This window comes from Budorcas taxicolor, chromosome 2 (assembly GCF_023091745.1).
Source record: "Budorcas taxicolor isolate Tak-1 chromosome 2, Takin1.1, whole genome shotgun sequence".
NCBI classification, from domain to species: domain Eukaryota; kingdom Metazoa; phylum Chordata; class Mammalia; order Artiodactyla; family Bovidae; genus Budorcas; species Budorcas taxicolor.
In genome coordinates, this window is record NC_068911.1 from 59,376,529 (window position 1) to 59,397,655 (window position 21,127).

General features: G+C 39.8%; 1 protein-coding gene across 1 annotated transcript in view; it reads left to right on the plus strand.

Annotated features, from left to right (window-relative positions):
- CERKL (ceramide kinase like) overlaps positions 1–21,127 on the plus strand; it is a 127,055-nt gene that overhangs the window by 73,145 nt on the left and 32,783 nt on the right. Inside the window, exon 3 of the mRNA XM_052635884.1 lies at positions 17,022–17,153. Coding sequence (XP_052491844.1) covers positions 17,022–17,153 — 132 coding nt within the window. The remainder of the gene's footprint in view (positions 1–17,021; positions 17,154–21,127) is intronic.

A 21,127-nucleotide genomic window follows, 5' to 3' on the forward strand; every position in this document is an offset into this window, starting at 1 on the left:
GAATTTTCTTACTCCACTTCCTGTTTCTTCTGGCTCTTTCTATATAGTCTTAACCCTTTATTATTTAAATATGAAATATTGAGGTGGTTACTCCTGGCAGCAGGTGATTCTTTCTGCTAATTGCTGCTCAGTCCATTTCAGTTATTGGAAATAACTGGAAATGTCACACCGGTGGGCTGCATGTGTATTCAGAAGTTATTGAGTTTGTTTGTTACTTTAAGTAGATTATAGGATTTAGATTGTTTTCACTGGTATGTGTAAAGATGCACATCGGTAAGCTTTGGTTGATAATAAAGTGAAATTGATGCATTTTCATATACATCACCTAATATTATCAACTCTGAGTGCTATTGGGAAGTTGTCAGATCTTATGTGTGAAAGGTTTTTACCATCACTGTTACACATTAACTGGGCAAAGTTTAATATTAGTAGCTCCTGAGAATTGTGGCTTTATTGCTTGTGTTTGGATTTTGTTTGCCACAATTTGGTTGCTTTTCTGTGTACAGTGGTTGTGAATATAGGCAAGACTGTGACAGGGTTCTGGGCTCTTAACTTTGATGAACACCATGACGTTTCCATCGTGCTCCATTCAAAACAGCACAGATGTGAGTCTGGGAGTGGCATCCCCACTGCTCTCATGAGCCTTTGTTTGGAGAACACCCTGATTAACCCCCACCCTTCATGGTTCATTGACTCACTGATAGATCAAGTTTAAACTAGCACATATTAGCACATTTGCTACTAACAGAGGAACAGTTGGCCATTCTGTTTTACACTGCTGGTTCATTGAAAACTGGCATGCTCAAAAAGTCTACCGACTATGAATTGAGAGTTAACCAAAGGATTGAGAACCAAATCAGTTGCATATTAATTTTGAATCATGTCTATATTTTAATCCTAGATTATCTCTTGCAGGATGCTTATACTATTGTAAAATTATGAATAAATGATTTATCACTTTCAGATTCATTTTTTCAAGGAGTTCAGGGGATTTATGTGTCTCAATACAGCTTTCATAGTAAACAGTTTGTCATAATTGAATGAAAGAAGAACAAGGTTGCGACTGCCTGATGCTTGCCATCATCTCATTCTAAAAATGTCTTCTGTAGAGTTCTTTGCAGCCAATAAGTACAGAAATTTTTGCAGTGAACTATATTTCTGTACACAGGGCTTCCTAGATGGCTCAGTGGTAAAGAAACTATCTGCCAGTGCAGGAGACGTGAGTTGATCCCTGGGTGGGAGCAATCCCCTGGAGAAGGAAATGGCAACCCAGGCCAGTATTCTTGCCTAGAGAATCCCATGGACAGAGGAACCTGGCGGGCTCTTCATGGGGGGCGGGTTCATGGGGTTGCAAAAGAGCTGGACACCACTGAGCGACTGAGCACAGTAGCACACACATACTGATATTTCTGTATCACATGAAGATGTTTACTGATCTCTTGTTTGGGCAAGAGATCTAGAATGCATGTCTATTTTCTCACAAACACATTTTAAAATGGTCTGCTTTTTCTTTATTTGTTGTTACTGCTGTTATCTATGAATCAATCACATTTCATAAAACAGAGAACTTCTTCCTCTTTCCTACCTTCTTAACCTAGTCTTCAAAGCCTCCAGTTTCTTTCCTTACTGTTCTTTTTATGGAAGATATATTTTTCAGATCATTTGGCAGTGTCAGCTGGTGGATGCCTTGTTGGCTTCATTGTTAACACACTGGTGCCATCCTTGGGTTCCTGCTTCTTTGCTTTGTCCTTTCTCTTGTGAGATGCTAGAGCACAAGTGCCCTGCTGGTGCTGAGGATGGCACTCCCAGTCTAAGCCTAAGACGCAACAATTGATATTGTGTTCAAAACCGGCTAGTGCCACCGGGACTAAAGGCAGTTTCTTCCTGGCCCGTTTTCTGATTATTTAATAGCTTATGAGTTGTTTTGGAAGGCACACTGATTAATTTTCAGTTCTAAGCAAAAGGGTTAAGTATTTGTTTTCATTGTTGCTATAGATTTAATTTAGAAAAGATTTTACCCAGTTCTTAAATATAATTCTTCTGCTGGGTTTGTTTGTATATAGCAAGTAAATATGAGATAGGGATTGAATTATTTTTTAAAAGCTTAACAGCAATAAGAGGTTGTTAGATTTTTTATGCTAAATGTTTCTTTCAGAGGATGTAAGTGCCTATTGCAAAACCTACTTCTGATAAATCTTTGGTTCTTTGTGAAGTATTTGCCTTAGTCTTTTTGTTTTATTTTAGGAATTAATGTAAGTGGTTACATTGCTGGACGTATTTTATATCACAGCAATTTTAAAAGAAAGGCTTTTTGCTTGCATGATTGTTTTTTGCAGTGTTGATCTTTTCTTTAATACAATTGGAAATTTTTATTTATTTTTAGCTTTTGGTTTATTTTTTAAAAGAGTACACACACACACACACACACACATAATCTGGCATCTATTGTGTGCCAGATACTATCCTAAGGGCTAGTAATATAGCAAAGCGCAGAACCATGAAGTCTTTGAACTCAAGTAGCTTATTATTAAGTATTATCAAGTAGTTTATTATATTCTGGGCTTTCCCAGTGGTAAAGAATCTGCCTGCAATACAGGAGATGCAGGAGGCTCGGGTTCAGTCCCTGGGTTGGGAAGATCCCTGAAGGAGAAAATGGCAACCCACTCCAATATTCTTGCCTTGAAAATTCCATGGACAGAGAAACCTGGCAAGTTACAGTCCATAGGGTTACAGTGTCAGACATGGCTAAGCACCTGAACACACACACACAGCTTATATTCTAGTGTTAGTGGAGTCTCTTAGTCTGTTTGGGATGGTATAACAAAGTGCCAGAGAGAGGGTGGCTTATAAATAACAGAAATTTGCTTCTCACAGTGTTGGAGGCCTGAAGTCTGAGCTCAGGGTGCCGGCATGTTCAGGGTCTGGTGAGAGCTCTTGTGTCTTCACAGGGCAGAAGGAAAGCTAGAGCGCTCTGGGGTCTCTTTTATAAAAGCACTGATCCCATTCATAAGGGCTCAGTCCTTATCACCTAATTACCTCCCAAAGGTCTCACTTCCTAATACCTCACGTTGGGGATTAGGATATCAACATATAAATTTTGGAGGGACACAAATATGTCATTCCTAAGAAGAGGGAATTGGAAAAATCAAATAAGTGTATTTCTGTGATGTCAAATGGTATGAAAGATTTGCTGTTGCACATAGGTGCTTAAGGGAGACTTCATGGGCTGTGAAGTTTTGGAAGAAGGCTGAAAGTCATGGGAGCCATTTGGACATAGAAGTAATTCTAAGCAGAGGAAGTAGTAAGGGCAAAATGCTGGGCAAGAATGTCATTTGCAGAGTAGAGCCAGGGAGCAGAGTAATTGGAAATGAAGTCACAGAGGTGGCTGGAGGTAATGCATGAAGGACCTCATAAGGTTTGTATGGTTTTTGACTTTTCTCCTTAGAAAAATAAGGGGCCATCTGGGAGTTTTAAGCAGGGGAGTGACATGATCTGACTTACTTTCAAAATATATATTTTGGCTGCCAAGTAGATAGTAGATTGTGTGAGTGGATGAAAGGACTGCTGCAGAAGACCAGTTAAGTAAGAACTGGTATAATCCAGGCAAGAGATGATGGCTTAAATCAGGTTAGGGGTGGGAGAGGTAGTTTGAAGTGGTCAGCCTTTTGATTTATTTTTGAAGATAGAGCTGGCTGGAGTTACTGACTTGGTGGATATTGAAAAAAGTTGAAGATGATGCTAAGATCTATTTATTACTCTTATGAAAAAATGTCTAACATATAGGTGCCCATTATGTTTTTATATTTCTATATTTTTGTTACCTAGATTCTGTACTTAACATTTTTCTATAGTGGCTTCAAACATTTTATTCTGTCAGTTTTTAAAAAATTTTTATTTTGTATTGGAGCATAGTTTTTGGTTTTTTTTTTAATTGGTGTGTAGTTGCTTTACCATGTTGTATTCGTTTCTGCTGTATGGCAGAGTGAATCAGTTATTTATATACATACATCGGCTCCTTTTTGGATTTTCTATTTAGGTCACCACAGAGCATTGAGTAGAGTGCCCTGTGCTAAACAGTAAGTTCTCATTAGTTATCTGTTTAATACATAGCAGTGTATATATGGGAGAAGGCAATGGCACCCCACTCCAGTACTCTTGCTTGGAAAATCCCATGGACGGGGGAGCCTGGTGGGTTGCCGTCTATGGGGTTGCACAGAGTCGGATACAACTGAAGTGACTTAGCAGCAGCAGCAGCAGCAGCAGTGTATATATGGAGAAGGCAATGGCACCCCACTCCAGTACTCTTGCCTGGAAAATCCCATGGACGGAGGAGCCTGGTGGGCTGCAGTCCATGGGGTCACTAAGAGTTGGATACAACTGAGTGACTTCACTTTCACTTTTCACTTTCATACATTGGAGAAGGAAATGGCAACCCACTCCAGTGTTCTTACTTGGAGAATCCCAGGGATGGAGGGGCCTGGTGGGCTGCCGTCTAAGGGGTCGCACAGAGTCAGACACAACTGAAGCAACTTAGCAGCAGCAGCAGCAGCAGCAGTGTATATATGTCAGTCCCATTCTCTCTGTCCATTCCCCTCTCTCACTTCCCCACCTTGGTATCCATTCATTTATTTTCTACAACTGTCTGTGTGTTTTAAAGTAAATTATAAATATCTTGGGTAATTTTGATTGTTGTTGTTGTTCATATGCCAAGTCGTGTCTGGCTGGGTTTTCCTAATTTGCTGACATATTGAATGCAGGACTTTAATAGCATCGTCTTTTAGGATTTTAAATAGCCCTGCTGGAATTCCATCACCTCCACTGGCTTTATTGGCCGCAGTGCTTCATAAGGTCCATTTGATTTCACGCTTCAGAATGTCTGACTTGGAATGGGAGATGACACCATCATGGTTATCCAGCTCACTGAGATCTTTTTTGTACAGTTCTTCCATGGTAATTACACGGGGGGTATTTTCCCCAGAAATAGTTCAGTAAGCATCTCTAACAAAAATTCTAGAAATAGCAAAATATCATTATCCTACCAAATGAATGAGCAATAGTTGTGTTTATTATCATCTAATATCATATAAGCCTCATTGGAAAAGACCCTGATGCTGGGAAAGATTGAGGGCAGGAGGAGAAGGGGACAACAGAGGATGAGATGGCTGGATGGCATCATCGACTCGATGGACATGGGTTTGGGTGGACTCCGGGAGTTGGTGATGGACAGGGAGGTCTGGTGTGCTACAGTTCATGGGGTCGCAAAGAGTTGGACATGACTGAGCGACTGAACTGAACTGAATACCTGGTCCACGTTGAAATTTCTGCCACTTTCCAAAATGTCTTTTATAGCTGATTTGTACCAATCAGTGTCCAATCTAAATACATTTAAACTGTAACACTACAACATGCCCCTCCTCATCTTTTTTATTCTCTGAGAAACTCTTAGCCCATTTAAATACAGATGATTGGTCCTTATTCTCAGAAATTTTGATTCAGTGGTTCTGGTGTGGGCCTTTCTAATGAGCTGTTGGGGGATGCGGGGCTATCATTTTGGAGATCACAGGCTCTGAGTAGTACTGCTAGGCCCCATCTGATTGTTCTTGCGGGTATAATTTAACTTGTTCTTTTATTCCCTCTATTTACTATAAGCTGGATTTTCAATCTAAAGACTTAACTAGATTTATGTTGTAAATTTGGGGCAAGAATACTTCATAAATGATATGTGTACTTCATATTTTATCATCTCGGGTGGTACATAATGTCTAACTTCCCACTATTAATGAGGCCAAGGTGACTTCCCAAGGCTAAGATTGATCCCCGAATCAAGGAGGTGAAAGCTTGATCCCTCTGTCATAATGTCTCTATTTGAAACTAGTAGATAATTTGTTGAGTGATACTCAGGGACCAAGGGAATGTCTAGTCTTCAGCAAATATTTCATCTAATGATTTTAACATGTGTTGATTATCCTTGCCTGAACTGATTATTTAACTAGGAGTAGATCATAGAGATTTTCTAATTCAATCATTCTTCCCAAATGAGTGCTATTCTTTTTTAAAAATGATGTTGCTTCTCCCAACTGGTACGATTTGGTTAAAGGCAAGTATAGTGCGTATTGGACTTCCCAGGTCGCTCAACTGGTGAGTAAACTGCCTGAAATTCAGGAGACCCCAGTGTGATTCCTGGATTGGGAAGTTCTCCTGGAGAAGGGATAGGCTACCCACTCTAGTATTCTTGGGCTTCCCTGGTAGCTCAGATGGTAAAGAATCCACCTGGAATGCAGGAGACCTGGGTTGGGAAAATCCACTGCAGGAGAACATGGCGACCCACTCCAGGATTCTTTCCTGGAGAATCCCCATGGACAGAGGAGCCTGGCGGGCCACAGTTCATGGGGCTGCACAGAGTTGGACACCACTGAGCAACTAAGCACGACACAGCACATAGTGCATGTTAGAAAGGTGGGAGAAATCCTTAAGTAGTTATTCAGAGTAAAGTGAAGTTTCTGACTGGAGCAAGTGGAAGGATGAAGTTGTCATTTAATCAGAAGGGGAAGATGGTGGGTGGAAAGACCAGGTTTGAAGGGAAAAAGCAGAATTTTAGTTTTGAAAGCGTTAAACTTGAGATGTCTAGTAAACGTGTATTGATCAAAGTTTGGTTGACTCAAAACAAAAATACTCTAGTTATTTTAAATAGAAAGCCATTTTGTACGGATAATGTTATTAAAAGGCTAGAGGAGAAGGTTCTAGTGCATCGACTATGCTGGTGGCCTACAGCTGTTGCTGCTTTGCTTTCCTCATTCCTCCCCCACCCCACATATTTGGCCTCGTGAGATGTCTTCTCTGACCAGTTGACTAAGGGAAATAAATGTTCAGAGACAGTTCAGAGACAGCTCTGCATGGTATGATAGAAGTGACCTCCTGAAGTGTTACAACCCCACCTGAAAGTGTTCTTAAAAGATAGTAGGGAAGGGAGATCCTTCTGGTGGTCAGAACTTTGGTTGATATAAGTTGTTATGGAGTGATGGCCAGAGAGATTAATGTCTCAATGCATGATCAGTGGTTAAGAGCTTGGCCAAATAGTTGGAAGTAAAAATTTGCAAGGTTGCTGACAGGTGTAATAAACTAAAAGTATATGAATGACTTTCACAGAATAAGAACAGATATGAGATTTATGTTTTATGTAAATGCTTACCAAGGAAAATTTATTCTAGAAGAGGAAATAACCAGATAGGCAAGATGCTCCATTCTATAGATGTTTGTCAGCATCTTTTCAGAGCACATGTAGGCTTGCACAATGAACATATAAACAAAGTGGCCTTAAGGCAGGAAGGGGAAAAATATAGGGATTTAGCAATAAGCACGTATATCCACTAAGGCTGAGTTGATTACCACCATTTTATTGAGTACTCTGCTTGCAAACAGATCAGCCTTGAGCCCTGAACATCCCAGAGCAGCCAGTCAACCACTTGATGGGAGATTGATACATTGAATCCTCTCTTGTGTGAAAGGTCAGTGTCTTGGCCTCTTTGCTACCAGTGCTTACATTTGGTGTGGATTTGGATTTGTTGTCCACCATGTTTCTGCCAGGACTACCATTGATGACTCTCTTAAATACCTTGTTCAGTGAATTTACACCTTATACAATACTGCTTTTGATCACGAGACTCATTCACATCAAGAAAAGTAAATCAATTGGCTGAACAGTATGGAATTCACTGGTCTTACCACGTTTCCTATTTTATTATATTGTCTTCCACTTGGGAGGCTAAATCTTGTGATAGTAAAGCAGTTTTTCATTCCATAAACAGAATACATAGGTCTGTGGACCAGTGAGTGAGTGAAGGTAAGTGTCATCTCTCTTCTCTACCTGTTTCCCAGTGATAGTATTTTTCAAAGTCTCTAGGACTTTGAACTCTGCTGATTTAGAGTTTTCAGTTTAGAAGAATACTTCCATACGGGAAAATGATAATGGTTCAATTGAACTGGACATTGAAACTACCTGGTCACATTATTGAACCATATGACTGAACCAGCAAATGAAAAAATAATAATAATGCAGTTGCTTTGCTGGCAAAGGTGATCAGTTCTGATTATCAGGGGAAATAGTGTTATTTCTGCTACTCAATAGGAGGACTGCATCTGGAAACTGGCAGGCAACCTGGACTGCCACTTAGGAGCAGGATGAAATGAATAAACACATTGCCGGGAAAGTAAAAATGGCCAAACTGACTCCAGGAGGTAGAGAAAATGTAAACAGATGAATTACAACCAAAGAAGTAGAAATTTTTTGTTACTTCTAAAACCCCCAAAACGAAAAAAACCCCACCAACTCTGACATTTTCAGATGAATATGCCCATACCTTTAAGGACTAAGAAACTTCAATATTATTTAAACTATTCTGGAGCAAAGGAAAAAAATGAAAACTCCCAGATTTTATTAAAGAGCTTGCATGGAATTAATACCAACATCTGACAATGAAGTCCAAAAGAGGAAAAATATAGATTGCTTTTACTTATGAGAGTCAAGCAACCCTTAATAAAATAAGGAGAGATGGCTATGTTATGAGCATGATAAATATGTGTGCTTAGTTGCTCAGTCATGTCCGACTCTTTGCGACCCCATGGGCTGTAGCTTGCCAGACTCCTCTGTCCATGGGGATTCTCCAGGCAAGAATACTGGAGTGGGTTTCCATGCCCTCCTCCACGGGATCCTCCCAACCCAGGGATCAAACCCAGCTCTCCCTCATTACAGGTGGATTCTTTACCATCTGAGCCATATACATCTCATTTTAAATTAATTTATTTTAATTGAAGGATAATTACTTTACAATATCTTGATGATTTTCGCCATGCACCAACATGAATCAGCTATAGCTATACATGTGTCCCATCCATCCTGAGCCCTGTCCTACCTCCCTCCCCCTCTTATCCCTCCAGGTTATCACAGAACACTGGCTTTGGGTGCCTTGCATCATACTCACATTGGCTATCTATTTTACATATGGTAATGTATATGTTCCAATGCTATTCTCTCAAATCATCCCACCCTCTCCTTCTCCCACAGAGTCCAAAAGTTTGTTCTTTACATCTGTGTCTCCTTTGCTGCCCTGCATGTAGGATCAGTTACCATCTTTCCAAATTCTATGTATATGAGTTAATATACAGTATTTGTCTTTCTGGCTTACTTCCCTCTGTATAATCGGCTCCAGTTTCAGCCACCTCATTAGAACTGATTCAAATGTATTCTTATTAATGGCTGAGTAATACTCCATTGTGTATATGTACCACAGCTTTCTTATCCGTTCGTCTGCCAACGGACATCTAGGTTGCATCCATGTCCTGGCTATTATAGACAGTGCTACAGTGAACATTGAGATACATGTGTCTCTTTAATTCTGGTTTCCTTGGTGTGTATGCTCAGCAGTGGAATTGCTGGGTCATATGGCAGTTCTAGTCCCAGTTTTTAAAGGAATCTCCACACTGTTCTCCATAGTGGCTGTACCAGTTTGCATTCCCACCAACATTGTAAGAGGGTTCCCTTTTTTCCACACCCTCTCCAGCATTTATTGTTTGTAGGCTTTTTGATGACAGCTCTTCTGACTGGCATGAGATAATACCTCATTGTGGTTTTGATTTGCATTTCTCTGATAATGAGTGTACATCTCATTTTAAAGCCATGAAGAAATATGTGAAGGAGTCCCACTGAGCTCTGAAACTAACAAGAGTATTCTTCATCAGCACTGTTAGTCACATTCTTCTGGTGAAACCAACCAATGCAAGAAGAGTAGAGAAAAAATGAATTTGCCAGTTGGAAAGGGAAAAGTGAAAGTACCATCATTTGAATGTGAAATAACTATTAGCTTGAAAAATCGAAGAGAATAAAAGGAAATCTATGATGAACAATGAGAAAATTAAGTGCTAGGTGTAGAAATAAACAGTTTTGATATTTGCTGTTAATATTCAGTAAAGAGATGGGAGTTGGAAACATATTGATGGCAGTAACCAAAAAGATGAAAAACGTACACTTGTTCAGCATTCATCTGACAAACATTTAACATGGCACTGAGGGACACAGAAAACTTAAAATGGAAAAGCATACCTTGTTTCTGTAAAGAAAGACTGGATCTCAAAAAGTGTTATTGTCCTTAAGATAATTTATATTTAATATAATCTCAATAAAATGCCAGTAGAATTTTTCATACTAGACCAACTGATTTTAAAGATCATGTGTAAAAATAGACATAGGAATTCTTAAAAGTAGTAAAGAGAGACCAACTGTACCAGCTATTCAGTCGTGTTATGAAACTATGATATTTAAAATGTTACGATACTGACATGAATCAGTATCATAACACTTAGACACTTAGATTACATTCAAACACATCCAGAAACCTAATATGTAAAAAAGTGGCATTTGAAATCTGTGGGAGAAAGATGGATTATGTCATGAATGATGTTGGGAATAGATAGATAGCAATCTGGGAAAAAGTTACGGTCAGCTTTCATAAAACATGAAATTGAGACCATCAACTTATTAGAAAAATACTGGTTGTTTTTTTTTTTGTCACAAAGGGAGTTTTTAAATATGGCACAAAACCCAGCAGCTATAAAAGAAGTGATATATTCAAATACAGGCACGTAAAAATGAAAACTTTTAACAAAGAAAACAGCATAAATGAAAATCACTAAATGACACACTGGGGAAAATGTTTGTAATCCATCAACAAAAGGTTGATTTTTCTTACTGTATGGAGCACTACTATAATTAACATCTCAGAGAATACAAAGATTCTTTTTAAAGATTGGATAATGATATAAACTGATAGCTCATGCAAAAATAAAAGCGGCTGTTAAACATTTTCAGTATTTCTCACCCCCCCCCATAAGAGAAATGTAAATTGAAATTAGAGTGATATGCAGTTTTTTATCCTTCAGATTATCAAAGATCAAAAAAATTGAAAATATGCAGGCTTACAAGGGTGTAAGAAAACAGACTCTCTAAGTTCCTGGTGGTGTACTGAGTACTGTGTGTCATGCACTTTCCTAAGTACTTTATATTCACTTATTTAATCATCACATGTACCTTTTGTGAATGGTACTCTTACTAGCCCCTATTACAGATGAGGAAACTGAAGAACAGAGAAGTTAGACAATAACCCAAAGTCACACAGTTTGGCAAATGGAGGAGCCAAGGCTTAAGATCAAGTACTTTTACTCTAGCATTTACTTTCTTTTTGGTCACAACCCTGATTTGTTTCTATGGCAAGTAATTTGGCAGTATACACTCTCAAGGGTCCATATTCTTTGATCTAGTGATTCTCCTTCTAGAGTTTTGCTCTGCAGTTTTCTGTAAACAGATGCAAAATGACATTTATTGCAGCATTATTTGCAGTAAAGGAAGATTGGAAACAACCTGAATACCTATCCCCAGGGAACCAGTTAATTCAATTGAGGTTCATACGAAGAAAACTAAGCAGCTCTAGATAAACTAAGATGGCACTCTATAGTGGTATGGAATCATCTCCAAAATATTGTAAAAGGAAAAGCAAGGCACAGAATAATAGGTTGGGATGCTGCCATCTATGTAAAAAGTCACTGAACATATACATACATTTAAATATGTGCACAGAATAGATTCTCAGTGGTGCCAGTAGTTGTCTCTCAGGAAGGGAACTGGGTAACTAATGAGATTTTGAATTCTCAGAGTACAGTGTGTGTATTTTAATCTGTACAGAAAACTACTGTGTGTGTGGTTCTCAAATACAGAGACATTTGTATTGAGGTCACTTGGTGAAGAGTGTAACCAAGAGCCTTAGACCTGGATTCAGACTCCAACACTGGATGGTTAACTCAGCAGGAAAGAGGCTTTGGAACACCTGTAGCGACTTTACTTCTTCCCTGACTTTGACTTTGACTGGAGAAGGGACAAAATCCGTAGAGCTCTATGTGCTTGGGGTAAGATTCCTCCCAACACCACTGTGCTCTCCAGTCTTAACTGCTGCACACAGCTTTTATCGTTCACACACGGTATTGCTGCCTGAGGTCCTTCATCAACTAGACTTTCATCCCTCTAAGGCCCTCTCTGTGTACCCACTAGCCTGACACCATCCCCCACGCTCTTCAACTCCAGACACCACTTTATTTTGCCCTGTGGAATGATTCTTCATGAGCAAAATCTTGGAGACAAACCAAGAGAGTTTCCAGTCTAATATGGAAGATTAACTAATAAATAGATGTAAAGTTACAATGGTATATAATAATCAAGATTGGGAAGTACATTGATTTGTGAGAATAAATGATAAGGGGGAAATGACCTAGCTGAAGTCACCAAGCCAAGGAGGTCATGATAAGCTTTCCTGCTTTCCCCAGAAAGTGATAACTGAGGCAAGATCAAAACAAAAGAAGAGGTTAACTGAGCAAAGTGGCTACGGTGGCAGATGGTGCAGGTGGGCAGCTCGTGGGGAGAGCAGGTGCAAGGGCACTGTGGCAGAAGGCACATAGGAATTCAAGAAAATGAATGGAATAGGAGGAGGCTTGAGGAAGGAGTGTGGATGGAGAGATGGTTGGGACCTTTGCAGTTATATCTCTTAAGGACATTAAAAAGTCCTACTTTATTGGGTAGAAATCTCCATTCTGATTTCTAAATTTTGATATCAAATTGTTACCTAATTCATGTATACTTAGACTTTAGCTTCATAGACATCATATTAAGTTCATCTGAAAGAAAAAGAGAAATGAGAAAACGAATACATGATCTGGTTAAAAAAAAAATCAGCTTTGTTGACATGTATTTAAAAACCCCTTGATTGACCAGAATGCCTAAGGACATTTCTGATTAATTTAGTTTTCATTACTATTATTAACTGAGGCTTTAAATAAACTTATTTTGCTTAAATCCTTTTAGAAAGTCTTTTAAAAAAATTTAGCCCCTTTCCTGCCTTAGGTTTGTGTCACAAAGATTGGATGGGCTGTAGAGCATGTACGTTTATATATTTACATTTAAAGTCTACAAGCCTTGAGCTAGAATGTGCTTATCCTCAAGCCAAAATGACTGTTTTTCATTTCCATGAATGTTTATTCCTTCACAGTCATGATATAGGAAGAGGGAGGGGGGAAGAAAAGTTGGTTTGTATGACAGCATTTGGGCACTCCCATCTGGTGATTAGACACCTTTCTTACTGGTCTGTTACTGCTGGAGAAATGAGAGTATTCTAACAAAAATACCAGGTAAGGGGAAATTTAACTAGATCTTAGTCTGGACTGTCTGGAGCTGAGAACAAGTTTCTAGTCCTTGTCATGTTTTAATAAAAGTGAGCCTTAGATTGATCTGCTTAGCCTTTCCTCATTAAAGGACACGAATACTGCCCATGGCAGTTTTGTATTGACCCTGATCCAGAATCACATACCTCATTTTGTTGTTGTCTCTTCAGACTCCTTTAATCTGGAACAGTTCCCCAGCTTTTGTCTTTCATAGTCTTGGCAGCGTTGAGAAGTCTAAGGCAGGTATTTTGAGAATACCCTTCCACTTGGGTTTGAGTGTTTCATCATATCAGGTCCACATTATGCACTCGGGCACAAGTCCCACACAGGTTGCGTGTCTTAGTGCTGTGCCTGGCATACGTGAGACATGTGTGTCTGTCTGTATCACTCAGAGTGTTGTTAACTTTGCTTGCTTGACTGAGGAGGTGTCTGCCAGTTTTCCCTGCTGTAAATATCCTCTTTATCTTCTGTAAATAGAAGGATAGGGAGGGACAGAGTTTAAGAATAAGTAAATATATTGTTCCACAACTGACTGTCATTACTGATGGTTTTAGCATCCATTGCTGATTCTTGCTTAGATCCATCATTATTATAATGGTCAAAAATATTGATTTTCTAACTCTTTAATTTTTCTATATTTATTGTTTTTCTTCTATAAGACGGTTTTTCCTTCTTTCTTTGTGTGTGTATTTAGTGTTGTTGTTTTTAAAGAAACATGGTTCCTGGGGTTTTTTAAATTTAAATTTATTTTTTTAATTGAAGGATAATTGCTTTTAAGAATTTTGTTGTTTTCTTTCAGACCTCAACATGAATCAGCTATAGGTATACATATATCCTCTCCCACTTGAACCTCCTTCCTGTCTTCCTCCCCACCCCACCTCTCTAGGTTAATACAGAGCCCCTGTTTGAGTTTCCTGAGAGATACAGCAAATTCCTGTTGACTATCTATTTTACATATGGTAATATAAGTTTCCATGTTTCTCTCTCTATACATCTCATCCTCTCCCCGTGTCCATAAGTCTGTTCTCTTATGTCTGTTTCTCCATTGAAAGTGAAAGAAAGTGAAAGTGAAGTCGCTCAGTAGTGTCCGACTCTTTGCGACCCCGTGGACTGTAGCCCACCAGGTTCCTCCGTCCATGGGATTCTCCAGGCAAGAATACTGGAGTGGGCTGCCATTTCCTTCTCCAGGGGAATCTTCCCAACCCAGGGATCAAACCCAGGTCTCCCGCATTGCAGGCAGACGCTTTAACGTCTGAGCCACCAGGGAAGCCCCATTGCTGCCCTGCAAATAAATTCTTCAGTACCATCTTTCTAGATTCTGTATATATGTGTTAGTACACAATCTTTCTCTTTCTCTTTCTGACTTACCTCACTGTATAATAGGCTCTAGGTTCATCCGCCTCATTAGAACTGACTCAAATGTGTTCCTTTTCATGGCTGAGTAATATTCCATTGTGTATATGTACCACAACTTCTTTATCCATTCATCTGTCGACGGACATCTAGGTTGCTTCCATGTTCTAGCTGTTGTAAATTGTGCCCCATAGTATGCATGGTATGTTACTGTCTTTATTCCATTTTATGTTGCCCCAGGTTTGGCCAGTGGGAATCCTGAGACACTGAGTCTTTTATCTGAGATTTTTGTACAAATGATATGAAAAATAGATAACAGATGGACAGAGGATAGATAACCTAGGAGTAGGAAGCCTGAGAGGTAAATCTGTTGGTGATCAGGAGAGGCTTCAGTGAAGAAGTGGTGTTTGAAGTGAGCTATGAAAAAGTGGTCGCCTTTTCACAGGGTTGGGGATGAGGTGGAGTGGAAAGGGAGCCTGAATGGAGGGAGACTGGACACACCTGGTGTTCAGCAAGTAATACAGTGGGTCGAGATCATGAAGGGGAAGCTGGACTGAAACAGAAAACCCTCTGCACTCAGTTTGCTTCTAGCATTTTCTGTGCAGGTCTCACACTTTGGTATTTTCTTCCTGTCCCTCCTTTTGCTGTTTGGGGGAAGGGAGAGGATGAGGTGTGAGGCAGGAGGGAATTGCAAGTGGTGGGAAACAGCAGCGTGAGCCCAGAGCCTTACTCAGATGCTACCTTCTCCAGAAGCCCTTTTACAGATCTTTAATAAGACCCTCCTCTCTGCACTCCCAGGGCACTTTGTGCCTCTGTGTTAACAGATCTGTTCTGTCCTGTACTGTTTCTGTTTGTGGATTCGTCTTCCCCCTTTGAAGCATGAGCCACATATGAATCACCTCCCCTCTTCCCTGTACTCAGTACAAATGCTCAATAAGTATTTCTTGAATCTGTGTGAAAGGAAGGAGAGAGGATAGGTTGGAGCTGGTTGGGGAAGGTTCTGGATGTCATTTTCAGGGGTTCAGGCTTGTTCCTCAGGCAGAGATAGGCCCTGGAGCTTTGAACCAGTGCAGGGCTGCTGGGAGCTGGAAGGTCTGAGGATGTAGTGGAAGGGGGATGCTGCAAGACACCTGTGAGTAGCCAGAGAGAGACGGCCAGGAAGGGCAGAGGCATGGAAGCAAACAGTTATCACCACGCAAATCGGGGCACTCATTTGAATGTAGGAATTGATTGAAAGGGGGGAAAAGGAGTTTGAGGTTTCAAGACTGTATAGTTAGCAGATTGGCAGAGACCTCTCAGCAAAACAGGAGCCCAGAGCCAATTACAGAAAAACAAGGAGTTCAGCATCGTCCTGTCCGGTCCTCAGCCAAGACTCTCCCTGAATTCAAACAGTGTGATTCGTTGAACATTTTTTATTATATCAATTATGGTAAGAAAATATTGTCTCTGCCGGAGGCCCCAAAACTGACATGAGTGTAATGGGCATTTTTCTTTTGGCTTTTGTAACAGTTTCATTAAAAATGGATGCTAGTAACTGCTTTTCTAACCCTGAAGCATGGCCCAGTGAGAGCAGCTTACCACGAAAGAAATAGTCGTCAGCTTTCCTCTGGCTCCTCTGTCCCCTCCTGCCCCTTCCTAACAACAGAAAATTTGCTTTGCACCTGCTCCAACAGGGCTCTAAGTGATAAGCATCTTGCAAGCCCAGAAAATTGTAGTATCAAATCTCAGCTCCAACTGTGAGGCAGCACCATATCCCCCGATCCCGCTGAGAGACGTTGCTTTTCCAGTTCCCCAGGGAAGAGTTCTTTCCCTCTGGCCCTCTTTCAGGTTTGAACTCTGACCTAAGCCCTCTTTTTAGCTCCCAGCATGCATTGCTCTGGAGCTGGCCCTGACCTAGCCCCGAATCCTCCACCCTGAGCTCACCAGCAGGTCAGCCCTGGGGTCACTGGAATACCCAGTTCCAATAATGAGCATATTTATCCAAGGAGAGGAAATGGGCTTTCCTATTTGTTACAGTCTATTGCTTCCCCCGCCCCCTCCACCCAGAAACAGGTGCTTAAGAAACATTGGATATATTCACTATTATTGGTGATTTGGTAAGTATACATAAAAATCATCTAATATTCACAAAGTTGTTTTCATTCACACCTTCCTTCATAGGTTAAAAATGCTTTGTTATAACTCAGGACTTAACTTTAAGAGAGAGATTCCTATTTCATTGCTAGGGAATGTGAAATGTTTGAAAATAATGCTGTATTCAGGAAAGCTCTTGCCAGGATTTCAAATAAAAATAGCAAATACTAATTAAATAGGTGTATCACATTCTAACTGGCTTTAGTGTGTGGTTTAAAGGGAAAGAAGAAAGTGCTGACAGAGAGTTTATAATTTCTGTCTTCATATTTTCCTTTTAGAATTTTCAAACAGACCAAAGTCATTAAAAATACTCCTTAACCCCCAAAGCCACAAAAAGGAAGCTACTCAGATCTATTATGAAAAGGTTGAACCACTGTTGAAGATTGCGGGAATAAAGACTGATGTAACAAGTAAGTATTTTCAGAACATAATTTCGCCTTTAAAAAAAAATCATACTTGAGGAAGCAAGATAACCTTGAGTTTGTTCTTGAGTCAAATTTAGGAAACTACTTGTAATATCTAAAGCTTGTTTATGTGCTTTGATAATTTACTGCAGCCAGCTACAGGATTATAATTCAATTATCTTGTTTCAATTGTATTATTTTTTATTAGAGTATCACTCTTGTCTCTTTAGACCTTTTTCAGACTTTAAAAGTTATTAGATATCATATTTAAGGGGGCTGTACATGTTTTAGTATTTCATTGAGATGCTGGCTATTTGCACATTATTTCTGCAGTTCAGCAGTGATTGATTTTTGCTCACTTAAATGTTAGATATTTTCCATGAGATCCTTCATTAAGTGGTTTTTGTTCTGACTCTGACCCCTGCTGGTTGGGTCAAAACTCAGCACTTAACAGCTGATTTAGATGAATTTGGAGAAGCCAGCAGCTTAAAATCATTGTCTAAACAAGAGAGGAGCTTAGGTTTGTTTGCAGGAAAACAGAAATTTAATAATGCTGAAGTTCATAGACAGAAGATAGTAAAATTCTTTCAGCTGTTAAAATTTGATGACCAAATTCCTTTATTGCTTGGCGGTGGTAGTTTAGTCACTAAGTTGTGTCCAACTCTTGTGATCCTATGGACTGTAGCCTGCTAGGCTCCTCATCCATGGGATTCTCCAGGCGAGAATACTGGAGTGGGTTGCCATTTCCTTCTCCAGAGGATCTTCCCAACCCAGGAATCTAACCTGGGTCTCCTGCATTGCAGGCAGATTCTTTACCAACTATGAGCTATGAGGGAAGCCCAAAGATTTCCGTAACCAGAAATTGAACCCCAGCCGTGGCGGTGAAAGCACTGAATCCTGGCCACTAGACCACCAGGGAGCTGCTTTGATTTCTTAGAGACTCTTATTTTTCCTAAGGGGATGAGGTCAGGAGGGTTGATGCTGTTGTTAATCATACCTTCAGTTTGCTGGTTTTACTTTTAGGTAGCCCACTCCCGTGTTCTTGCCTGGAGAATCCCAGGGATGGGGGAGCCTTGTGGGCTGCCGTCTATGGGGTCGCACAGAGTTGGACACGACTGAAGTGACTTGGCAGCAGCAGCAGTTTCTATTTACACTAAACAGATAATATAAATGTGTGGTGAATTTTAATTGATGAAGAGTGTTGCATAAGCCTACTCAGGATGCAAGACTAGAATGCACTTGGAATCTCCTAGTCCCAGTTATAAGTTCCCGAGGAAGGTGCCCAGAGTGACCTGGCTTTGCTCAGCTACAACCAAGGGAGATGAGTCTCACAATGTAAATAAGGTTTAAAACCTACATCTCGTGACTTGATGGATGGGTATGCCTGTGTGTGCTGTGTCCATAGTATTTTGGTATTTCTTTCATTAACCTTGGCTTCATCTTAAATATGGTCCTTTCCATCACTGTAAAATGGTTGCCAATGAATTTGGTTCTTCTTCATTGAAACCTAGTGGGATGGGAAGAGGTGTGCATATGTGAGAGATTCAACATGTTTTAATCCTGAATGAGGATTAAAATTTTTTCTTATTAATTTGACTGTCCTAATGTATTATGTATGCTGTACCGGGAGCACTTTCTTAGGCAGCAAGACCCTTCCTAGGAGATGCAGTGGGACCCCCTTCTCCTAAAGGCTGAGGGCACCTGAAATGAAGTTGGGAAGGCTCCCAACAAGGCACACAAGAGGAAGTCTGAGTCCAGAGTAAGGATAAATCTTTAGTGCTACAATTAGGAGTTTACTGTTTGTGCATTGATCCCGCGGTGCTGCACATTTTTTATCATGGTGTTGTAATTTAGTTTAGCAAAGATGATTATGTCATCAGGATAAAGATCAGAAAACATGAGGGAGACATTGGAGGAAAGAAAACCAGCCTACGAGGCTTGAACTAAGGTAGAGGAAATGGTAAGAATGTGCTTTCCTTTTTAATAATCGTATTGGAGAGAAAAATATTATGTCTAGAAGCTTTTTCCCCTAAAATTTAAATGTTATCAAATATTATATTTAGTTTAACATAAAATAAAATTAGAATATTACATAAATGCAAATTTAGAATTTATTTATGTATTTGTTCAGAATGGCTAATTATTAGCTGCCTAACACACCTGCTGCAGGCAAAATTATAAAATTACATCTTTTGCTTATGAAACCATTTGGGTATGTATATTGGCTTCATATTTATATTTTTAAAATGTTTCCTATTTTATGTGAAAGACACAATAAACATGTGGCTATCTGAAAAATTTTATCCTGCCTATCTCACTGTATAATTTTTTAGTTTGAATAAGGTTGTATATTTAAAACTACCTTGTATATTGTCAAGTGCTATAGAAACATGGTCATAATGTGGCATATTTTAATTTTATAAATTATGTAATAATAAGATTCAACTCACACTTTTAAAAAGTATCTTTTATGAAAGAGTAAAACAGTACAAATTTTCTGCATGTCCAGTGTGACCACTGTTTTAATATATGTTCTGTGCACCACTGAGTCCAAATGGACTATGAATTATGTGATAAATTCTATATGATGATGAATTCATTAAGAGAGTGCTGTATAATGAGGCATGATGTAAAACTTGTAACAAGATGTATTCATTGTAAGGGCTTCCGAGGTGGCTCAGTGGTGAAGAATCCACCTGCCAATGCGGAAGGTGCAGGTTCAGTCCCTGGGTTGGGAAGATCCCCTGGAGGAGGAAATGGCAACCAGCTCCAGTATTCTTGCCTGAAAAATTCCATGGACAGAGAAGCCTGGTGGGCTACAGTCCATAGGGTCACAAAGAGTCAGACATGACTGCACACACACATGGACCATATGCTCCAGCAATTCCACACTTCTGGGTATTTAGCCAAAGGAAGCAAAAACACTGACTCAAAAGATATCTGTACTCCCATATGCATTACAGCACTATTTCTTTAAAAAAAATTTTATTGGAATGTAATTGCTTTACAATGTTGTGTTAGCTTCTGCTGTACAGCAAGGTGAATCAGCTACATGGGTACATATAACCCCTCTTTTATGGATTTTCTTCTCATTTAGGTCACCGCAGAGCACTGAATAGAGTTCCCTGTGCTCCACAGTGGGTTCTCATTAGTATTTGTTTTATACATAGAAGTGGATATATGTCAGTCTCCCAGTGTATCCCACTCCCCTTCCTCCCTTGGTGTCTGTACGTTTGTTCTCGATATTGTGTGTCTGTTCATGTTTTACAAGAAGGTTCGTCTGTACCATTTTTGTAGATCCCACATATAAGCACTAACATACGATATTTATTCTTCTCTTTCTGACTTTCTTCACCCTGTATGATAGTCTCGAGGCCCATCCACATCTCTTCAAATGGCACAATTTTGTTCTTTTTTATGGATAAATAATATTCCATTGTATATATGCACAACATCTTTATCCATTCCTCTGTTGGTGGACATTTAGGTCACTTCCATGTTCTGGCTATTGTAAATAGTGCTGCAGTGACCGCTGGGGCACATGTATCTTTCTGGGTATATGCCCAGGAGTGGGATTGCTGGGTCATGCGGTAGTTTTATTGTTAGTTTTCTAAGGAATCTTTGTGCTGTTCTCCATAGTGGCTGTATCAATTTACATTCCTACCCACAATGTGCAAGGATTCCCTTTTCTCCACACTCTCTCCAGTATTTATTGTTTGTAGATATTTTTATAATGACCAGTGTGAGGTGACACCTCACTATAGTTTTGATGCGCATGGATGGAGGAGCCTGGTGGGCTACAGTCCATGGGGTCACAAAGAGTTGGACATGACTGAGCGACTTCACTTTCACTTTCTCTAATTAGTGATGCTGAATATCTTTTTATGTGCCTGTTGGCCATCTGTATGTCTTCTTGGAGAAATGTCTGTTTAGGTCTTTTGCCCATTTTTTGACCAAGTTCTTTGTTTTCTGGTATTAAG